This window comes from Microcaecilia unicolor, chromosome 10 (genome assembly GCF_901765095.1).
Source record: "Microcaecilia unicolor chromosome 10, aMicUni1.1, whole genome shotgun sequence".
In the NCBI taxonomy this organism is placed as follows: Eukaryota; Metazoa; Chordata; class Amphibia; order Gymnophiona; family Siphonopidae; genus Microcaecilia; species Microcaecilia unicolor.
The window spans coordinates 66685836-66705477 of record NC_044040.1 but is presented as its reverse complement, the minus strand read 5'-3'; the positions used below and the strand labels follow the sequence as shown (position 1 = coordinate 66705477).

At 42.0% G+C, this 19642-nt stretch overlaps 1 protein-coding gene across 2 annotated transcripts in view; it reads left to right on the top strand.

Annotated features, from left to right (window-relative positions):
* Window positions 1-383: 383 nt before the first annotated feature.
* GXYLT1 (glucoside xylosyltransferase 1) overlaps window positions 384-19642 on the top strand; it is an 88042-nt gene continuing 68783 nt past the window's right edge. Inside the window, exons 1-2 of one of the 2 annotated variants that reach the window (XM_030217040.1) lie at window positions 384-727; window positions 14344-14436. In XM_030217040.1, coding sequence (XP_030072900.1) covers window positions 519-727; window positions 14344-14436 — 302 coding nt within the window. In that variant the 5' untranslated portion in view covers window positions 384-518. The remainder of the gene's footprint in view (window positions 728-14343; window positions 14437-19642) is intronic. The other variant, XM_030217041.1, reaches the window with a different exon arrangement.

Sequence of the window (19642 nt, the reverse complement as noted above, 5' to 3'; positions counted from 1 at the left end):
AGCATTAGAAGTCAAAAGAAAAGGTGATGGTACCCCCTGAAAAAAGCTCACCAAATTAGATAAACGATTTACGAACTGTGAAAACTGCATGGAGATAGAGATCGAATAGACTATCGGTCTTCCTCATCACCTAGTTTTCCAATTTCTACGATTCTAGTATGGAACGCTAAAAAAGTCACTCAGCCACCTACTTTTGCTTATCATCTCTCTCATCTCCAGTCCAGCTCCACCCCCTTGTCTCCTGGGACTCTGAAGAACTTACTATTATTACTACCAGTACCACTGCTGTCCACTTGGCGGCCACGGGTCTGTGTGTAGTAGGGTAGTTTTTCTACAGTTATAGCTGCTGCTAAGTGCTACTATGTAGCTAAGCCTCTCGGGAGAGTAAGCTGATCCGGTGGTCACGGACCACGGTCGTCGTGTCTGCTCGCGCTCTTGCGCTGGGCGGCTGCAATAGCGTCGCGTCTCGTGCCGCTCCAAGGCAGCCCAGGGTGGCCAACCACAGTGGGGAGTCGGACATGCGGCGCTGGGCGCGGCTGGTGTTGCTGTGTCTTCTCTGCGGTTTCTGCTCTCTGCTTTACGCTTTCTCTCAGCTTTCAGGCTCCTTGGAGGAGAGAGAAGGTGGAGTCGAGACGCGGCGGGCCACAGCCGCTTTTATGCAGCCGGGGCAGAGAGCTAGAAAATCAGCAGGAAGCGTAGGCCTCGGAGAAAGGCGTCTGTCGAGCAGGTAAATCCAGCTTTATAATCTGATCTCACCATTAGATGGGGTAGTTCATATACCCGCGCGGCTGTATTGGGAACAACCGAGTTTACTGGCCAAAACAAACGGTAAAGATTAAAAGGATAAAGGAAGGAATTTATTTTAAAGTTGAAAAACTTCTCTAATGTTCCCTGAACTGGACTTGCGCCCCTATTGAGCTTAAAATATTGGATACAAGGGGGATTTGGTATCCTGCTGATGCAAGCTCCTGTTCTAACCTGTCACAATATCATTGATGATTAAAATACCAAGTTATTCCCAAATATTGATGCACCTCAGTTTCAATGTAGGGTTTAACAGTAGCTTGTCTGTAAAAACAAAACAAAATAACAATCACCCCCCCCCCCCCCAAAAAAAAAAAAAAAAAAAAAAACATCCTGAGATCAGGGATGAGCTGGTATGGCAATTTGCTGCACAGCAGTTTATTTGAGTGCCATTTTTACCTTGAAATGATCTTACCATAGGTTATTTTTTAGTTCCTTTTGTATGTTAATAAATGAACACAAATCTTCTTTGATATTTTTAAAATATAAAACTATTAAATAGAAATAAAACAAAACATATGAAAGAAAATAAGAACTTTTATTGGACTAAATACATTTTTATTTATTTATTTTGCTGCATTTATATCCCACATTTTCCCACCTATTTGCAGGCTCAATGTGGCTTACAATATAATACAACTACAATCACATTGATGGAATAAAGAAACAGAGTATATATAACAGATAAGGTGCATAGGAATATTATGGCAATCATATTAACGGAGAAGAATTTCAGAATTGTTGCTATTAGGGTTCATACGAAAATTATGTTGATTAAGAAGTGGGTAAGTGGATAACAACATAATATAATGATATCAGGACAAGGTATAATTAAAATCAGTTTTCTATTTAATGCCTTTAAAAGTGGACTAGCACAGTTACTACACCACTTTACTAAAGATAAACCTAAAATGATAGTTTGATATGGCTTTCCACTTTGAAACAGGAGCGTAGCTAGGTGAGGCTTGGGGGCATGGGCCCCCACAAATTTAGCCCTGGCCCCCTCTACTTTCAACCCCTGCCGCCGACCCTCCCTGCCACTTTTGACCCCGCCGCAGCCAGTTACCTTTGCTGGGGGGGGGGTCCCCAAACCCCTGCAAGCCAAAGTCTTCAGCGCAGGACGTGCATGCAGGACGTCAGGAATCAGGACTCACAGAAACAGATCAGCGAACGCGCCGGAGACCGGCGCTGAAGACTTTCGGCTGGCGGGGGTTGGGGACCCCCGCCAACAAAGGTACCTGGTGGCGGCGGGGGGAGGGCCAGCAGCTGGGGGGGCAGGCTAAAATGTGCCCCCCCCACTTTGGGCTCTGGACCCCCGTTCTGCCGAGTTCTGGCTATGCCCCTGCTTTGAAATGGGGGGGGGGGTATAAGTTTTACTGAGAAGTTTAGTGCTGGCCACTAGTTATTTACCATTTCAGTAGATGTGACAGTGCTTGAAGGAAAGAAGGCAAAGACGTAATGATGGAGGCTAAGACTGATCCACTTGTGACTAATAACCAGTAGGGCCCAGTGAATATTTCAGCTTCTTCCTAGAGAATGACATGGGGAAAAAGTTTGTCCCCATCCCCGCGGGTTCTGTCTCCGCTCCATCCTTACAGGCCCTGTCTCTGTCCCATCCTCATGGGCTGTGTCCTCATCTTCAGAAGCTACTACTATTTACTACTATTTAGCATTTCTATAGCGCTACAAAGCATACGCAGCGCTGCCTCGAACAATTATGATTTTATATTTAAATATTTTTAGTAAAGTATAAAAAGGAGCAATATGCTGTGCAAGTGTTGTATATAAATTACAAATAGAAAACAATAACAGTGAGCAACTATAATAACCTTCCTCACCCCTACCCTTTACCCTTCCAACCCCAACAATAACTAATTTCTAGTACCCCAAGGAATCCTAATCCACCCTGTTAAAATGTCCAGGGGTACAAAATTCAGCCTGTTCTGTATGCCCTAGAGGGGATAGAAAGTGGATGCTTAATCTCTTTTTTTATGAAAAGGGATAAATTGTTTCTGAATTTTAGGATTTTCATGTTTCCAGATGTAGCAAGGGAAACTCAGCAATAAGTGTAAGGTTCTACAATGCATCCTGAAGTCCTTAAGTTGTGAGGTGAATGGTGTGGTGTGGGTGGAGGTAAATCAATGTTTCATTCATTCATAAAGTACAAATACCAGGGGACACTCAATGAAATTGTATCAAAATACTTTTAAAACAATAGGAGGAAATATTTTTTCACTCAAAGCATAGTTAAGCTCTGGAACTCGTTGCCAGAGGATGTGGTAATGGCGGTTAGCATATCTGGGCTTAACAAAGGTTTGGACAACTTCCTAGAGGAAAAATCTATAGTCTGTTATTTAAATGGACATGGGGGAAGCCACTGCTTGCCCTGGGAATAATATCATGGAATGTTGCAACTTATTGGGTTTCTGCCAGGTATTTTGACCTGGCTTGGTCATTGTTGGAAACAGGATATTGGGCTAGATGGACCATTGGTCTGACCCAGTATGGCTATTCTTATGTTCTTATGTGAGAAATATGCCCTATGAAGCACTGTTATGATTTTTTAATCTGTGGATGAATAAGAAGTCATCATCAGTCTCAGGATTCAGTGTAGCTCTCCTGTCTTCCACAGTCCTTCCTGCAATAGAATATGTCTTCTTAGAAGATGTGCTGGTAGCAGGATGCACCAAAAAATATAGAAGAGTAGAGCAACAACACTTTTCACAGCTGATGTTCAAACCAAAAATTTATTCAGAATTCTTCTAAAAACATGGAACCCGACACGACTTGTGTTTCGGCTCAATCGGCCAGCATCAGGGGTCTATAAATTTGAAAATCACACACAAACAATAATAAATATATATACTATATTAATAACATATATATATAACTCAGATGAAATAAAATGGTAAAGAGAGACATATCTAGGAAATAATAAACTAATAGGTATTTCCAAGACTAGTCATCAAATGGTTAAAAAACCTGTGATCAAGATTAAAACAAATACATAACATAGAATGTAATACATATTTGTAAGTAAAACAACCAGGTATTCAAAAAAGAGAGAGAACTGGGTTATCATGATGTAAGTAATATATGCAAATAAATAAAACAAATAAACAGAAACTGTATGGCCATCAATTGTCAAATAAAATAAAGAATATATGTACATCAATTGTCGAGTAAAATTAAATAAGTAATGATATCCTCTAAGTGGCCTTAGAAAATGGCAATGTATCAAAGCAATAATAAACCTTGCATATAAAGCGTCACTCAGAGCATGCAAAATACAACATTATGAAGCAAATGAGAAGAGGACAGGAATTCATTTACTTCAGTTTTCATCGTTACAAACGCTGTAGACAAATTTTGAACAGTACTCACTAACGTCTCTATTCGACCTGCAGTATTCATCATGGGCTGATCCAAGTGCTGGAGTTTATCCCAGATGGACTCCAGTGTAACCGCCGTAGTTGTGGACTTTGCTGTTAGAAGTCCTGTCGAAAGAACCAAAGTTCTTTGGAGCTCAGCCGCAACCTCGACCTCAGGTCCCTGACGCGGTGTACCTCCTTCCTCTACATGGGCGGAAGTTCCGCCCCGATGGTCAAGTTCGGCTGGTTGCGGCGGTGGGAAAAGAGTCGGGGGGGGGGGGGCAATGTTATGTCCAGTTCCAGGGTCTCGGCTTCTCCTTGAGCCAAAGGCACAGCGGGAATCTCTGCCTTCAGGTATGGTGGATTGCCTCGCTGTAAATCTTTCTGTTGCGTGGGCGATGAAGTTCTGGTCGACGGGGTCCCGACCTTCACGGAACCTTTTCTTTTCGTATGTGGCATTATTTTTTGAAGAAAAAAAAGCAATATATGCATTCGAAACGCAACAAGCTCAGAAAGGTCATTCACGAGGAACTCAAGGTGCCGCCATCTTGCTCCGCCATGGCCTTTTCCTTTTGACCGGAGGAAATATTTTTTCATTGAACGAATAGTTAAGCTGTGGAACTCTTTGCTGGAGGATATGGTATCAGCGGTTAGCGTATCTGGGTTTAAAAAAGGTTTGGACAAATTCTTGGAGGAAACGTCCATAGTCTTCTATTGAAACAGACATAGGAAGCAACTTTTTGCCCTGGGAAGCAACTTCTTTCCCCTGTGCCTAGATCAAAAGAGAACGATGGTTTGTGGGAACTTGCTCCTTTTGTTTTGTTTTATATTATAAAAATGCACTTAATATTATTTATTACTACTATTTATTTATTTATTAGGATTTATTTACCGCCTTTTTGAAGGAATTCACTCAAGGCGCTGTACAGTAAAAATAAATCAAACATGTGCAATAGACAAATACAGCAGTAAAATTATTTAAAAGAAAGATATTAACTAATGAGGGCAGAGCTGCCTTCATACAGAAATCCAGAGTCAGTCTAAATGTTCCAGCATTTTCCAATTCTGTGATATATCTACCTTTCTCTCTTTCATTCTTTCTTCCTGTCAGTTTCCAACAGCATTTTCTCTGTTATTTCCCAAATGCGAACTAGTAAGTTTTGGATGTTACTAAATTCTATTATTCTTTCTCACTGTATTTCCAGTTTTGGCACAATATAAGTCATCACTGGGACAAAATTTATTATTATTATTATTATCATTTGTATAGCGCTACCAGACGCACGCAGCGTTGAACATCTGACACAAAGAGAGAGTCCCTGCTCAAAAGAGCTTACAATCTAAATAATACAGACAGACAAGAGAGATACGGGTGATGAAAAGTAATATAAGAAAACCAATGAAATTCATTAGGGGCTTATAGCCCATATAGTTATGCTTAATCAACTGAGAGATCTGCATGAAAGAAAATGTTTATTTTTACTGTTTTGTCTTATGAGAACCACTTGTCCCTGAAACATGCTGAAAACAGAATAATCCATTTGTACAAAAGAGATGAGGTGAAGATGTGATTCCATGTGCCCCAATGAAGAGAGTTTAATTTTACTTCCAATCTTTATAGCACCAGGCTTCCCAAAACAGATTACAACTGTTAAGCGGAACCCATCAGTAAACAGGATATCCTCACTGAAATTTGGCCATGTATTACTGTATGGTATTGAACAGTGTAGAAAAGTGAGCATAAAATACAGCCTTTATTAGTGGTTTCCACCAGCTACGAAAATGTTTGAAGCTGTTTTAGTGATATTCAGTTTTGATTTCATGATATTTATATCTACATATGGGACACTTTAAAATAAATTAAAACGTTGTCAAATAATAATAAAAAAAAAAACCCACAAAACCTTTGGCCCTCTACCTTTTAAGGCACTGTCTATCCAACTGGAACAGCTTTTGACTTTTTACACATAGACAGTCCATTATTTCTAGTAATCTTTTACTATTGCTTTCAATAGCGTTTGCTGTTGTTTTGGGTGTACTTGTGACTCTGCCTACTGCCATCAAGCTACGCCTACTGGCTTCAACCCACATAATGTGCTAGCCAGCCTCATATCGTCTCCAGTTTGTAATGTAACCTCCTTGATTGCTCCTGCCCTGACTAAATTACTAGAGTCCAACATACAAGGGGAATATCTCTTATACACAGAGTGCTTCCTCTTACATAACATATACAACTGCACTCTTAGGTTCATGAAAAGTATAACACTTTTAGTTTATTACTACATAAACATATATCGATATATAGTACTGTACAATACAATACAACCCAACCCTTTGGGATGCCATGACTCCCCTCCCCCTTACCTTTCACAAACGCTCCAGCAAGCACTCACACACACCCTTCTAGTACGTCTGTAAACCCATAATACATAAATATATCATAACAATCACACATAGCAACTTGTTCCACTTAGTGGAATCTAAAAAATGGTCCACCTTTGTTGTCAATCCACCATGAGAATATATCTTCACAGCAACCAACCACGATGTGACGTGTGCACAGTCTGGATATCGTTAACGACTTATCGTAATGTCCAAGCCGTGCTAAAAATATGCATAGGGTTACAAACAACCCAGTCCGTTGTTATTTTAATTTTTGACCATGCTGGGCTCTGTGTCTTGATCGGGGGAGACAATCTGTGCATCCCATCCACACCTTGAACCCAAGCATAAGGGTATTCCTGCTTGCCAATTCCTGAGATTGAGGCGCTTATGCTCTACAACTATCTAAGGATATGGTAAGCCGGTTCCAGCATCGAGGCTATCCAAGAAAAAAAGCAGGCATATGGAAGAGCGCTACATGCGAACAGATCATGGTTGTTTTCACCAAAACGTGATAATGTGAGGACGTCATTGGCATGTGTGCTTCCGTTTTCACATAGAGTGCCTCAGGTAGGGCACCTCATCCACAAATACTGGCACGTGCTGTCTGTGCATACTGTCTTCAAGCAACACCCAAAAATAGCGTACCATCGCAACTCCAACTTGGGGGAGTTGCTTAAAAGATCGAGTTTCAGTGGGTATGATGGTTGTCATGCACCATGTGGTAATTGCAGTTATTGTAAATATTCAGTTAACACCAAATGGATCACTATCCCAGGTTCTACACGGAAATTCTATTTGAAGCATTACACTATGTGTAAAAGTGAACGGGTGGTGTACTGTATTTTTTGCCCGTGTCGTCTTTACTATATTGAACACACTAAGAGACAACTAAAAAATAGACTCGCGGAACATACTAGCAACCTTAGACTTGGTAAAAGGGAGGCACCTTTGGTAGCCCACTGGACTGAGCAGGGCCATTCGTTGAATGATTTAAAGTGTGTGGTGCTCACTCAGGTTGCTTTTCCCCATTGGGGGGGGGGGGGGGGTGATGTCAGTGTACAACTGCTTAATATGGAACAACGTTTCATTTTTACATGGGGCATGGTGGCCCCGGGGGTCTTAATCTTGAGGTGGAATGGATTTAGGAGTGGTCCTGAGAAAATGGGAAGAGCGAGTACGGTATTTAATCCACGTACTTGAGTACTGTTGTAATCACGTTTAGGGGTGGTGCAAGGGTCATCCCGCTTAGAATGTAGTCCCGAAGGTAAGCAGCCATTATAGATTATAATTTGCTGTTTATTATGAATGAGTAAAAGCATATATGTGTAAGATTAGTATGAGAGAGCTGAGTGTGATTTCTTAATGTTATAGGAGTTGGGTTTAAGTTCCTCCTGATGAAGGTTTACCGAAATGCGGTCTCGCATTGAGGAACAAGTGTGAATAAAGTCTATGCTTGGGTTCAAGGTGTGGATGGGATGCACAGATTGTCTCCCCCGATCAAGACACAGAGCCCAGCATGGTCAAAAATTGAAATAACAACGGACTGGGTTGTTTGTAACCCTATGCATATTTTCATCACGACTTGGACATTACGATAAGTCATTAACGATATCCAGACTGTGCACACGTCACAGCGTGGTTGGTTGCTGTGAAGATATATTCTCATGGTGGATTGACAACAAAGGTGGACTATTTTTTAGATTCCACTAAGTGGAACAAGTTGCTATGTGTGTTTGTTATGATATATTTATGTATTATGGGTTTACAGACGTACTAGAAGGGTGTGTGTGAGTGCTTGCTGGAGCGTTTGTGAAAGGTAAGGGGGAGGGGAGTCATGGCATCCCAAAGGATTGTATTGTATAGTACTATATGATATCGATGTATGTTTATGTAGTAATAAACTAAGTGTTATACTTTTCATGAACCTAAGAGTGCAGTTGTATATGTTAAATTACTAGAGTACCAGGGATTGTAAGGTAGTCCAGGTGGGGGGGGGGGGGGGGGGGGGGAAGGGAAACTACTATATATTTTTTGTACTGCAGTTGGGAAGAGATCACTACACAGTAGGAAGTGGGTGTTGGCTCTGAAGGGGAGACAAACCAATTGTGTTTGTAAATTTCCAGGTACTGGACCCCTGAACCTAACTCTTGCACAGTAAAGTAAATTCTGACCTTTAAATCCCAAACTTCTCAACTTTCTAGCTATAGGTGAGATACCTGATATTTTCTTTAATTTAATGCTTATTGCTTAATTAATTAATTTGCCCTGTGTAACCTTTTCTTTCTTTCTTTCTTTCTTTCTTTCGTTCTTTCGTTCTTTCGTTCTTTCGTTCTTTCGTTCTTTCTTTCTTTCTTTTCCTGCCAAGCTCTGATAGAGAGGAGAGGCTGTTTTAAACTGCATAGCACTCAATTGAGGCTCTGAAGTTGCATTTTACATTGCTGAAACTGCTATTATAAATATTGGGAATATTTAGAGTTATATCACAAGAAGGAAAGTTTTATATTCTAGGGCAATTTTGAAAGTTAAATCAATTGAAAATTCTTTGATTAGACTGTACCAATTCTGGTCCCCATCTAGAGAATTGCCTTGAGAACAACAGTAGTTAGCTGACACTTTGGGACTTATAATCCCACCCACCCCAGGGTTTTCCACTCATTTATAGACACACCAAACCTCATTACCTTACTCAATCATACAAAGGCAGTCTTGCAGACTGTTATCCCAACATAGTACACCTGTTCATACCCATTTCAACCAACCAGGATGACTTTTATTCTCTGCAATAATTGTGGTGCTTTAGTTTCAAGGCCAATCATCTGGAGACTTAAAGCTTGTCCTATCTGTCTTCAGCTATCTAGTTTACAACAAGAGCTCAGTAAAGTAATGCAAGAATTGGATACAATTAAAGCAGCTTCTAGGACTGCACAGAAAAATAGCTTCTCGCCACTCCCTCAAAGAATAAAACCACATAAGAACAGATGGTTCACAGTAGGCTCAGGCAGACTTCGTCATGTCACACAGAAGCATCCGCCCGCACAAGTGTTGCCACTAAAGAATTCTTTTGCTCCATTACAGCACTGTAATGCTCCTGAAAATAGAACTGAGGCAGAGGAAAAAGCAATAGAGTTGGAACAAAAAGACATGAAGGTACCCAAAGTGAAAAGACACCCCCAAATCACTAATGTTGAAACACATACCAAGAAATATAGATGGAAAGCGATGGCCACAAATGCTCGTAGTCTAAGCAATAAAGTTCATGACCTTCAAGCCCTGATGTTGGAGGCAGACTTAGATGCTGTTGCAATCACAGAGACGTGGCTCAACGGTTTCCACGAATGGGATACAAGCATACCAGGCTATAATCTATTTAGGAAGGATAGAGAGGGTCGTAAAGGTGGAGGAGTAGCTCTGTATGTGAGGAATGATATCATGGCGACTGAAATGACAGGGACCTGGAGAAAAGAAGAAGCGATATGGATCACCTTAAAAAGAGAGGATAGAACCTCGGTCCAAGTGGGTGTTGTCTACAGACCCCCGACACAATTAGAGGAACTAGATAAAGATCTGATCGCAGATATTCAAAAATTAGGAAAGAAAAAAAAAGGTTCTGTTGAGAGATTTCAATCTGCTGGATGTAGATTGGAAGATTCCGTCTGCCAAATCGGAAAGAAGTAGAGAGATTGTGGATGCTTTCCAAAGTGCTCTGCTCAAACAGATGGTGACAGAACCCACGAGGGAGGGAACAATGCTGGATCTGGTGCTCACAAATGGGGATAGTGTGTCAAATGTCCGAGTGGGTGCACACCTGGGAAGCAGTGACCATCAAACGGTTTGGTTTGATATAACGGCTGAAGTGGAGGGCAGCCACTCTAAACTCAAAGTCCTGGATTTCAAGCGTGCTGACTTTAGTAATATGGGGGAATACCTGAGGAAGGAGATGATGGGCTGGGAGGACGTACATGAAGTGGAAGGGCAGTGGTCCAGGCTGAAAGAAGTAATAAATAGGGCCACAGACCTTTATGTAAGGAGAGTAAATAAAAGCAAGAGGAAAAGGAAACCGATATGGTTCTCCAAGCAAGTGGCTGAGAAAATAAAGGCTAAAGAGTTAGCATTCCAGAAATATAGAAAATCTCAAGAAGAGGAACACGGGAAGGAATACCGGATGAAACTGAAAGAAGCCAAGAGAGAGGTACATCTGGCGAAGGTGCGAGCGGAAGAACAAATGGCTAGAAATGTAAGGAGGGGGCGACAAAAATTTCTTCAGATATATTAGTGAAAGAAGAAGGACTAAAAAGGGAATTGTGAGACTAAAAGATACAGCGAACCGCTATGTAGATAATGATGAAGAAAAAGCCAATTTGCTAAATAGATACTTTTGTTCGGTTTTCACTGAAGAAAATCCTGGAGAAGGACCGCGAGGGACTGGCAAAAGTACACCTGAGAATGGAATGGATATACCACCGTTCATGGAAGAGAGTGTGTATCAACAACTTGGAAAGCTAAAGGTGGACAAAGCCATGGGACCGGACGGGATCCACCCCAGAATATTGAGGGAGCTCAGAGAGGTTCTGGCGGGTCCTCTTAAAGATTTGTTTAACAAATCCTTGGAGACGGGAGAGGTTCCGAGGGACTGGAGAACAGCGGAGGTGGTCCCTCTTCACAAAAGTGGTGAAAGGGAAGAAGCTGGAAACTACAGGCCGGTAAGCCTCACTTCAGTTATTGGAAAAGTAATGGAAGCCATGCTGAAGGAAAGGATAGTGAATTTCCTAGAAGCCAATAAGTTGCAAGATCCGAGACAACATGGTTTTACCAGAGGGAAATCGTGCCAAACGAATCTCATTGAATTCTTTGATTGGGTAACTGGAGAATTGAATCATCGACGTGCTATAGACGTAATCTACTTAGATTTTAGCAAAGCTTTTGACACGGTTCCCCACAGGAGGTTCTTAAATAAACTAGATGGGCTGAAGATAGGTCCCGAAGTGGTGAACTGGATTAGGAACTGGTTGATGGACAGACGACAGAGGGTGGTGGTAAATGGAGTTCGCTCGGAGGAGGGAAAGGTGAGTAGTGGAGTGCCTCAGGGATCGGTGCTGGGGCCGATTCTGTTCAATATATTTGTGAGTGACATTGCCGAAGGGTTAGAAGGTAAAGTTTGCCTATTTGCGGATGATACTAAGATTTGCAACAGAGTGGACACCCGGGAGGGAGTGGAAAGCATGAAAAGGGATCTGAAGAAGCTAGAAGAATGGTCTAAGGTTTGGCAATTAAAATTCAATGCGAAGAAATGCAAAGTGATACACTTAGGGAGTAGAAACCCACGAGAGCCTTATGTGTTAGGCGGGGAGAGTCTGATAGGTACTGAGGGGGAGAGGGATCTTGGGGTGATAGTATCCGAGGATCTGAAGGCGACGAAACAGTGTGACAAGGCGGTGGCCGTAGCGAGAAGGTTGCTAGGCTCTATAGAGAGAGGTGTGATCAGCAGAAGAAAGGAAGTGTTGATGCCCCTGTACAAGTCGTTGGTGAGGCCCCACCTGGAGTATTGTGTTCAGTTTTGGAGGCCGTACCTCGCGAAGGATGTTAAAAAAATGGAAGCGGTGCAAAGAAAAGCTACGAGAATGGTATGGGATTTGCGTTCCAAGACGTATGAGCAGAGACTTGCTGACCTGAACATGGATACCCTGGAGGAAAGGAGGAACAGGGGTGATATGATACAGACGTTCAAATACTTGAAAGGTTTTAATCCGCAAAAAAATCTTTTCCGGAGATGGGAAGGCGGTAGAACGAGAGGACATGAAATGAGATTGAAGGGGGGCAGACTCAAAAAAAGATGTCGGGAAGTATTTTTTCACGGAGAGGGTGGTGGAAGCTTGGAATGCCCTCCCGCGGGAGGTGGTGGAGGTGAAAACGGTAACGGAATTCAAACATGTGTGGGATGTGCATAAAGGAATCCTGTGCAGTAGGAATGGATCCTCAGAAGCTTAGCCAAAATTGGGTGGCGGTGCAGGTGGGGGAAGAGAGGTTGGTAGTTGGGAGGCGAGGATAGTGGAGGGCAGACTTATACGGTCTGTGCCAGAGCCGGAGATGGGAGGCGGGACTGGTGGTTGGGAGGCGGGAAATACTGCTGGGCAGACTTGTACGGTCTGTGCCCTGAAAAAGGCAGGTACAAATCAAGGTAAGGTATACACATATGAGTTTATCTTGTTGGGCAGACTGGATGGACCGTGCAGGTCTTTTTCTGCCGTCATCTACTATGTTACTATGCAATGCAGTTATGATCTTGCACAGTAGTTTATGTGGTAGAGTGATCCAAATAAATGCTTTTGATAAAAACATTTTAGTAGGAATTTAAGTCTTTAAATTTGGGATGATAAGCTCCAAAGGAATTAGCCTCTATGTAGAGTTATGATGTTAGCTGTCATGCCGAGACTGGTGGAAAATCAGCCACAATAAAAGCACTGTGACTTTTAGTTTCAGTTTTCATTATCTGCAGTCCATTTGTGTGGTGGTGGTTTTGTTTGGAGGTAAAATATGGTCTTTCATTAATTAAATTATTATATTTTAGCTGAGATACTGTAGGTTTAGTAGAGGGATGCAGACTGCAAGCTTTGACATTCCTTAGCAGCTTTTCTCTGGTCCACATTCACACAACCAGGCTCCTGGTTTTGACTGCATTGCTGTACAGAACAGCACTGGAAAGTACCACCACACAGCACAGAAAAATAACTTCCGAATGCTCATTGATATTTTGCAGATGATATGCATGTTGTTAGCATTCAGTATTAGGAAGTTGATGGGGGGGGGGGGGGGGGGGGGGGATTGTGCCAGGGGCATGCGCAAGCAGACACTAAAAAGATTATTTTAAAAAAATACAAAAACCCTTCTGAAAAACTCATGCTGGTCCAGAAAGCCCCTAAAAGATGCAAACCTTGCCAGAGACAGCTTGAGCAATGACAAGAACCCTAACGCCTTCTCTGAGCTGGTGTTAGGTTTTCTATGGTAAGGGTACCCTTCTTCAGGGTGCTGTTCTCTGAGCATTGGAGGGAATACAAAATGACCTCATAATTCTTTTGACTACATTAGCTTACAGTTAGCACGGATCACTGGCGTGCTCCTTACTTCCCACAATAAGGGCCTCTGAGCATTGTGCGCTGCCAAATGCGGGAGCCTCCGAGCATTGTGCGCTGCCAAATGTGGGTGCTAGTCCGGTGCTAATGGCCTCTAGTGCCCGCGTTTGCTTCTGAGCATCGGGGCACAGGTGCTGTGTGTCCGCTGTGGTTTCAGCTGTAAGCTTTCAGACAGTTTCGATAGCAGTTTTGGTTTCAGTCAGAACAAAAAAGCAGTTTGTCGGCCTCTAACTGCAACGTAAAAATTCAATAGTATAAGATGAAGAGAACCTTATGAATACAGCCATGTCTGTAGCAGCTTAAAGTTCATAGAGAACATAGAGCACTTGTTCCCAAACCTGGTCCTGGAGGCACCCCAACCAGTCAGGTTTGTAGAATATCCACAATGAATATTCATGAGAAAGATTTGAATGCACTGCTTCCACTGACTGACTGGGGTGCCTCCAGGTCCAGGTTTGGGAACCACTGACAGAGAATCATGAGATGTCATGACGTAGCAGCTTTTAAAATTTAACTTCCATTGATTTTGGACAATATTTTGAAGAGCCATGCTGCATAGTTTCATTCTATGTTCCACATAGTTGTAAGTGTATTGGGATACACTTAAATTCACTAAAATGTTTGAAACAGGATTGTAATTTGTCTCTCACTGTCAGGTTTAAAGAGTTCTCTGTGTCTAACTGGAATCCATATTGGATGCTGCCCTCTGATGTTTGTGGAATGAACTACTTTTGGGAAGCTGCATTTAGGTAGGCTCTAATGTTCAAGTGACATGTTCATTTATTTGTAGCAGTGTAGAAAGAGAAATTAGAATTTGGGATCTTTTCACTAACTGGAGGATAGCACCTTTAAGAGCTGACAAGGAATAAGTAAGTAGGAACAACTAAGTTTTATGAAATAGCGTTATTGTCCTCGCTAGAAAGGTCATCTTAAAGAGTTGAGGACATTTGTATTCTTTTTAGGTCTGTTCAATGTTTTTTGTTAGAGTAATTTTTATTAAATGTACACCAGATTAAAATATGTTAAATTCCTTAGCGTCTCCAAAAGATTAGCCCATACTTGTGGGTTGTGCCCATCTACCAGCAGGTGGAGATAAAGAGCAAATTAGAACTTTGCCACATCAGGCTGCTGTGCACTAGGTTCCATTCAGTATCTCTCTGCCTCTACCAGGTGGAACCTCACTGTGCAGCTTTGTCTCAGGTTCCTATGTTGGGCTCCTGAGGATTCAGTTGAGCTGGGGTAAAGGCTTTATAAATTGGCCTTCTGGGTATAAACTTGGTGGTGCCAGGTCCCTCCATGCTTCCCTCCACCACCTCTCCCATTTCCTGTGGTGGGCTCATGGCCTTTTCTGGGGCAAAGGTTTTGTCTCAGCCTTTTGGGTGTAAACCTGGTGGTGCCAGGTCCCTCCTCCCCCCCGTGACTTCTCCTGCCTCTTAAAAAAAAAAAAGTCTGAGCCTGCAGTTTCTCTTTTTAGAGACTATATTTGGGGAGTATTCCCTGCCAAGTTTCAGAGATTGCCAGAGGACAAGCCTAAAGATTCTTTTAAATCCTCTCAGTCTTGTCTTAGGTTTCATGAGGACTTGTGTTAGGTTTTCTGAGGCCAAGTACTACAGACCAGGTAAATCTAATTTTCAGGGTTCCCATTTGAACAAAGAGAGGCCTTCTTTCATGCTGACAGAACTCTGCTTCAAACTCCAGGTCTACTAAGGCCCGACTCTATCCTTATGTTCCACCTACTGGAGTTGCCATCAAAGCCCACTATCCAAATCCATCTTGTCATTTGAGGGACCCAGACTATAAAAGTCTGTCCAGCACTGTGCTCAGTTCCAGCTATGGAAGTTGCCATTGAAGCTCTTTCCAGCTTACCCTAAACTGGATTGCCAGATACAGACACAGGACCTACAAAGTCTGCCTGGCACCGGTCTTAGTTCTTTACGGCTGGAGTAGCGGTCTAAGCGTTACTCACACATTCACCCCCTGCAGCCATTTAATTTATTTTTGTTTTCTACCATCTATTTTCTAAATAGAGTTCGTCTGTGTTCTTCCCACACCTTTTTGAATTCCATCACTGTTTTTGTCCCTACCACCTCCCTCAGGAGAGCATTCCAGGCATCGACTACCTTCTCTGTGAAAAATAATTTTCTGACATTACTTCTAAATCTACCACCTCGCAACCTCAGCTCATGTCCTCTAGAGTTTTATCATTTCCCCTTCTCTGGAAGCAGTTCAAGCCATCTTGCAAATGCTTCATCATTTAAGCACAGAAGAGATTGTCCCCAGTTATGATTGAGGAATGGAAAACTATTCAACAACGCATTAAAGGTTCAACATTTCACAATGGAAACGTTACAGTTTGTAATAGTTTCAGTTCAGCAGGGAGAGTTTTTAACTTCCCTGAATCCCAAGGAAGTATACTTTGATATTCCCATTTGACCTCTCCACAGAAGATTTCTGTAATTTGCAGTCCGTGGAGAACATTATCAATTTATACCCATGCCATTTAGCCTTTCCACATCACCAAGGACATTTTTCCAAGGTCTTGGTAGTAGTAGCAGCCTTCCTTTGCAAGGATGGAATTCAGATGCATCCATACATTCACAATTGGCTGATTTGCAACTCTTAAGAGTCTGCAGGTTTCATCCAAGATAGCTGCTTTTGTTCAATCCTTAGGATTGGTAATCAGTTTCACCAAGAGTTCGTTGTTTCCAACACAAATCTTGGAGTATCCAAGGTAGAAGCAATTGTGCCCAGAACTTGAACATAATCCTAGACCCTGGGACAAGGAAAGGGAAAATAGATCCTGACTTGAATGTGAAATCTTTTGCTAATGAACAACAGAAAGAAATGTCATCCCTGGGCATACCTATTGTGAAAAGCTGTAACACTTTCTTCTCCTGTTTTAGGGACATCAGCTTGCTCCAATCACACAGTGGTGTACGCATAGCATTAATAGATTCCAGCAACTTAGTTTTATCAGTAGCAAAGGTTTCCAATTGGACCTTGTAGCAGGAGACCACAAGGGGTCCTCTGCAGACCACTGCCAATTGTCAGTTCTCATAGGGTGGGTAACCCTTTGATAATCAGAAGGATTAAGAAAAACTGTATGCAACAAATTGGTTATGTCTGACCAAGTGACATAAATTTGCATTATTGGCAGCCATTGCAAATTTGGTAGCCACCTCCTTGGGTTTTCATACCAGAGTACGAGGCTGTGGAATTTATTACTGAAAGACCTAAGATATATAACCCAATACTTGAGTTTTGAAAATGTTTAAAACCTTTCTTTTTAGAAAATCTTATCATGAGGAAAAATATTGACCTGAACTCATAGATCCGATAGGACTTTAACTAGAATATTCTTGCTGTATTACTAGAGTCATATGAGCCTTCAATGGTGCCCAATTTTTAGCATTTTTGTAAGTCACTTTGAACCAATGTTCTGGTTTAGTCTTGCAAGCCACATTGAACCAATATCTATTAGAAAACTGTGGGATATAAATATTGCTATAAGTAAAATAAAGTTGATTGGCACAGTCATAGTAGCATTCTTTCCCGCCAGGAATGTCTGCAGCAGGAGCTGGAGGGCTGTTGACTTATCTTTCAGGGATTTCTACCCTTTCTTAGGGGTTAACATAGTTCCAAAAACCTTTCTTGTTTTGCATTTCTGTTCATGATAATGTTCATTTTCCTCCCATATATTTTAAATTCTGACTCTAGTGCTTCTTTAACTTCCTCTGTCACCTGTGATTCAACTTGCTGTTCTCTCAACATTTCGACTTTCTTCTTTAACGACATGCAAAGCTGTTTCCCATCCGCCCCTTTATTATCCAAATCCTTCCTTAAAGTCTACAGAAATTCCTTTAATTGGTCTACATTATACTTGGACAGATCACCTGTATCTGCTCCCAAATGGGAAACCACCTTTATTATATCTGATTTAAGGGTTGCGCACCTGGTAGTCAGTATCACTTGCAAATTTGGTGGACTCCTGTTGATTGTGAGGGAAAGGCGGTGCAGTCGGGGCTGATGGACAGACAAAGTTCCACTGCTAAAATCCTCAGAACCAGGTGGAGCAGTGGGGACTGATGGTACTTCTAAATCGGACCTTGCAACTGCGCCTCCTTGATACATTTGTTTTTCAAGTTTATGTACAGTTTCCCTTAATTCCTGTATATCCTTTCGTTCCAACCTTGCGTTCTCTTCGTGGGCCATATTATTTTACCAAGAGAAGACAATCCACTTATGAGTAGTGTGTGGCCATCCTAAGTTGGACTAAGCCATCTGGTAGTCTAAATATTTCAACTTGTCCAGGAAAAATGTGCCTCCGAAAGGAAACTGCAAAAAAAAAAAAAAAAACACCATTTGGAAAGCAGCTCCATCACTGTTTGCCATGATAGCACAACATGTTATTACTGGGACTCCTAGATTTGGTAGCACTCTCATCAGTTTTCTTTTGCCCTTCATCATACTGCATTTGATGCTTTTTACAAACACTGCATTTCCAATATTCACACGTATCCTACCACTGGGTCTGTTCAATGTTGGCTGTTAAAATCTAGGGGTCTCCTTTCCCTTACCTGGGCTCTTAAGTTTCAGAGCCCAAGGTGTATTTGAGGAAATAAAGACAACACAAATTACAAGTATAAACTTAAAGCTAGCTTTAGGAAAGACTGTCATGCAACTGCAAACTCAGCAGGTTTGTTAGACAAGTCTCTAATCCTTCTTTCAGCTGAGCTGTTTTTATTAGCAAATTTCTGAATTCAGTCATTCTTTGGCATGACTAAGATAATTGGCAAGCAACATGTTTTGTTTTCTTTGTCAGGCCCTGTCTGTTACATCAATTCAATTCAAGTGAGATATTACATACCGCTAATATCTCCCGGTCAGTATTCAGTGCGGTTTACATCAATAGGTACACTATCTCTTTCTGGCCCACACTTTTCCTTCTTTGACTAAGCTACACACAGTTTGCTCAGTTACTTTCATACCTAAGTTTCAATGCCATTTGCTAGTACATTTGATTCAACAGATAATTATTCTCAGCCAAACATTCACAGCTCGTACCCTTCCAGGCTACTGTTTTCCACTTCAGAGGAACTTACCAATCCTTCATTGTATGACTGACATAGGCTTTCTATTTCTCCCTTATCTCCTACTAAAACCCAACTTTTTGGTTCTTCCGGGCCCTGTTTTCCTGGCTCCCCTCCAGGTCCCCTACAACAAATGTATATTTCAACACTTTTTTTCTCATCTCTTCTGGAATTTCCTTTAATTGTGACATAGTGTTCTTGTAGAAACCTTGTGGTGAATTCTTGACTCTCATGGTAAGTTTCAATATATAGTGAGATTTAGATTCAACAGAGCTGGCTGCAGTCAAATCTGGCTATGCACAATCAGTTGAATCTAATTATCAATGAAATTTGTTCAGTTGGTTGCTTGAGTAACTAAGGGAACAGTTACTTTTTGTGGGTTTTTTTTTGTTCCTGAAATAAATGTAATGTGTGTTATGTTCAGGTTATATTTGTCTAAAATTCCCCTCCGAAGGGACACCACCTTGTAGTGGTGGAGGGGCTTCTGTGTTTCAATGACTGAGAGGGCTATGCTGAAGGGCTACCCATATCAGACAGGCCTCTGAGGAGAAACCAGACAAAGAGTGTGGGAGAGTGGTGAGATGGTGACCTGGAGTTTGTATGCCCAACGGCCCAGCTGCCCTCTGAGGTTTTGTCTTTTTTTTGTAAATTTCCTCTCTGCAATTGCATTTTCCTTAACTGAGAGGAAGGGAACAACCGGTGGTCAGCCGCTGATGGCCAGCGTTTTGTCCCCTGAGCAGCAAGTGCGGGACCGCTGCGCATTGAACTGCCCACAGATGAAAGGGTTGGCAAGTCCTTTGATTAGCGCCGGCGAAGGAGCGTCAACGCTCTTGGACCTGGAAAAACAACTCCATCGCTCCTGAAT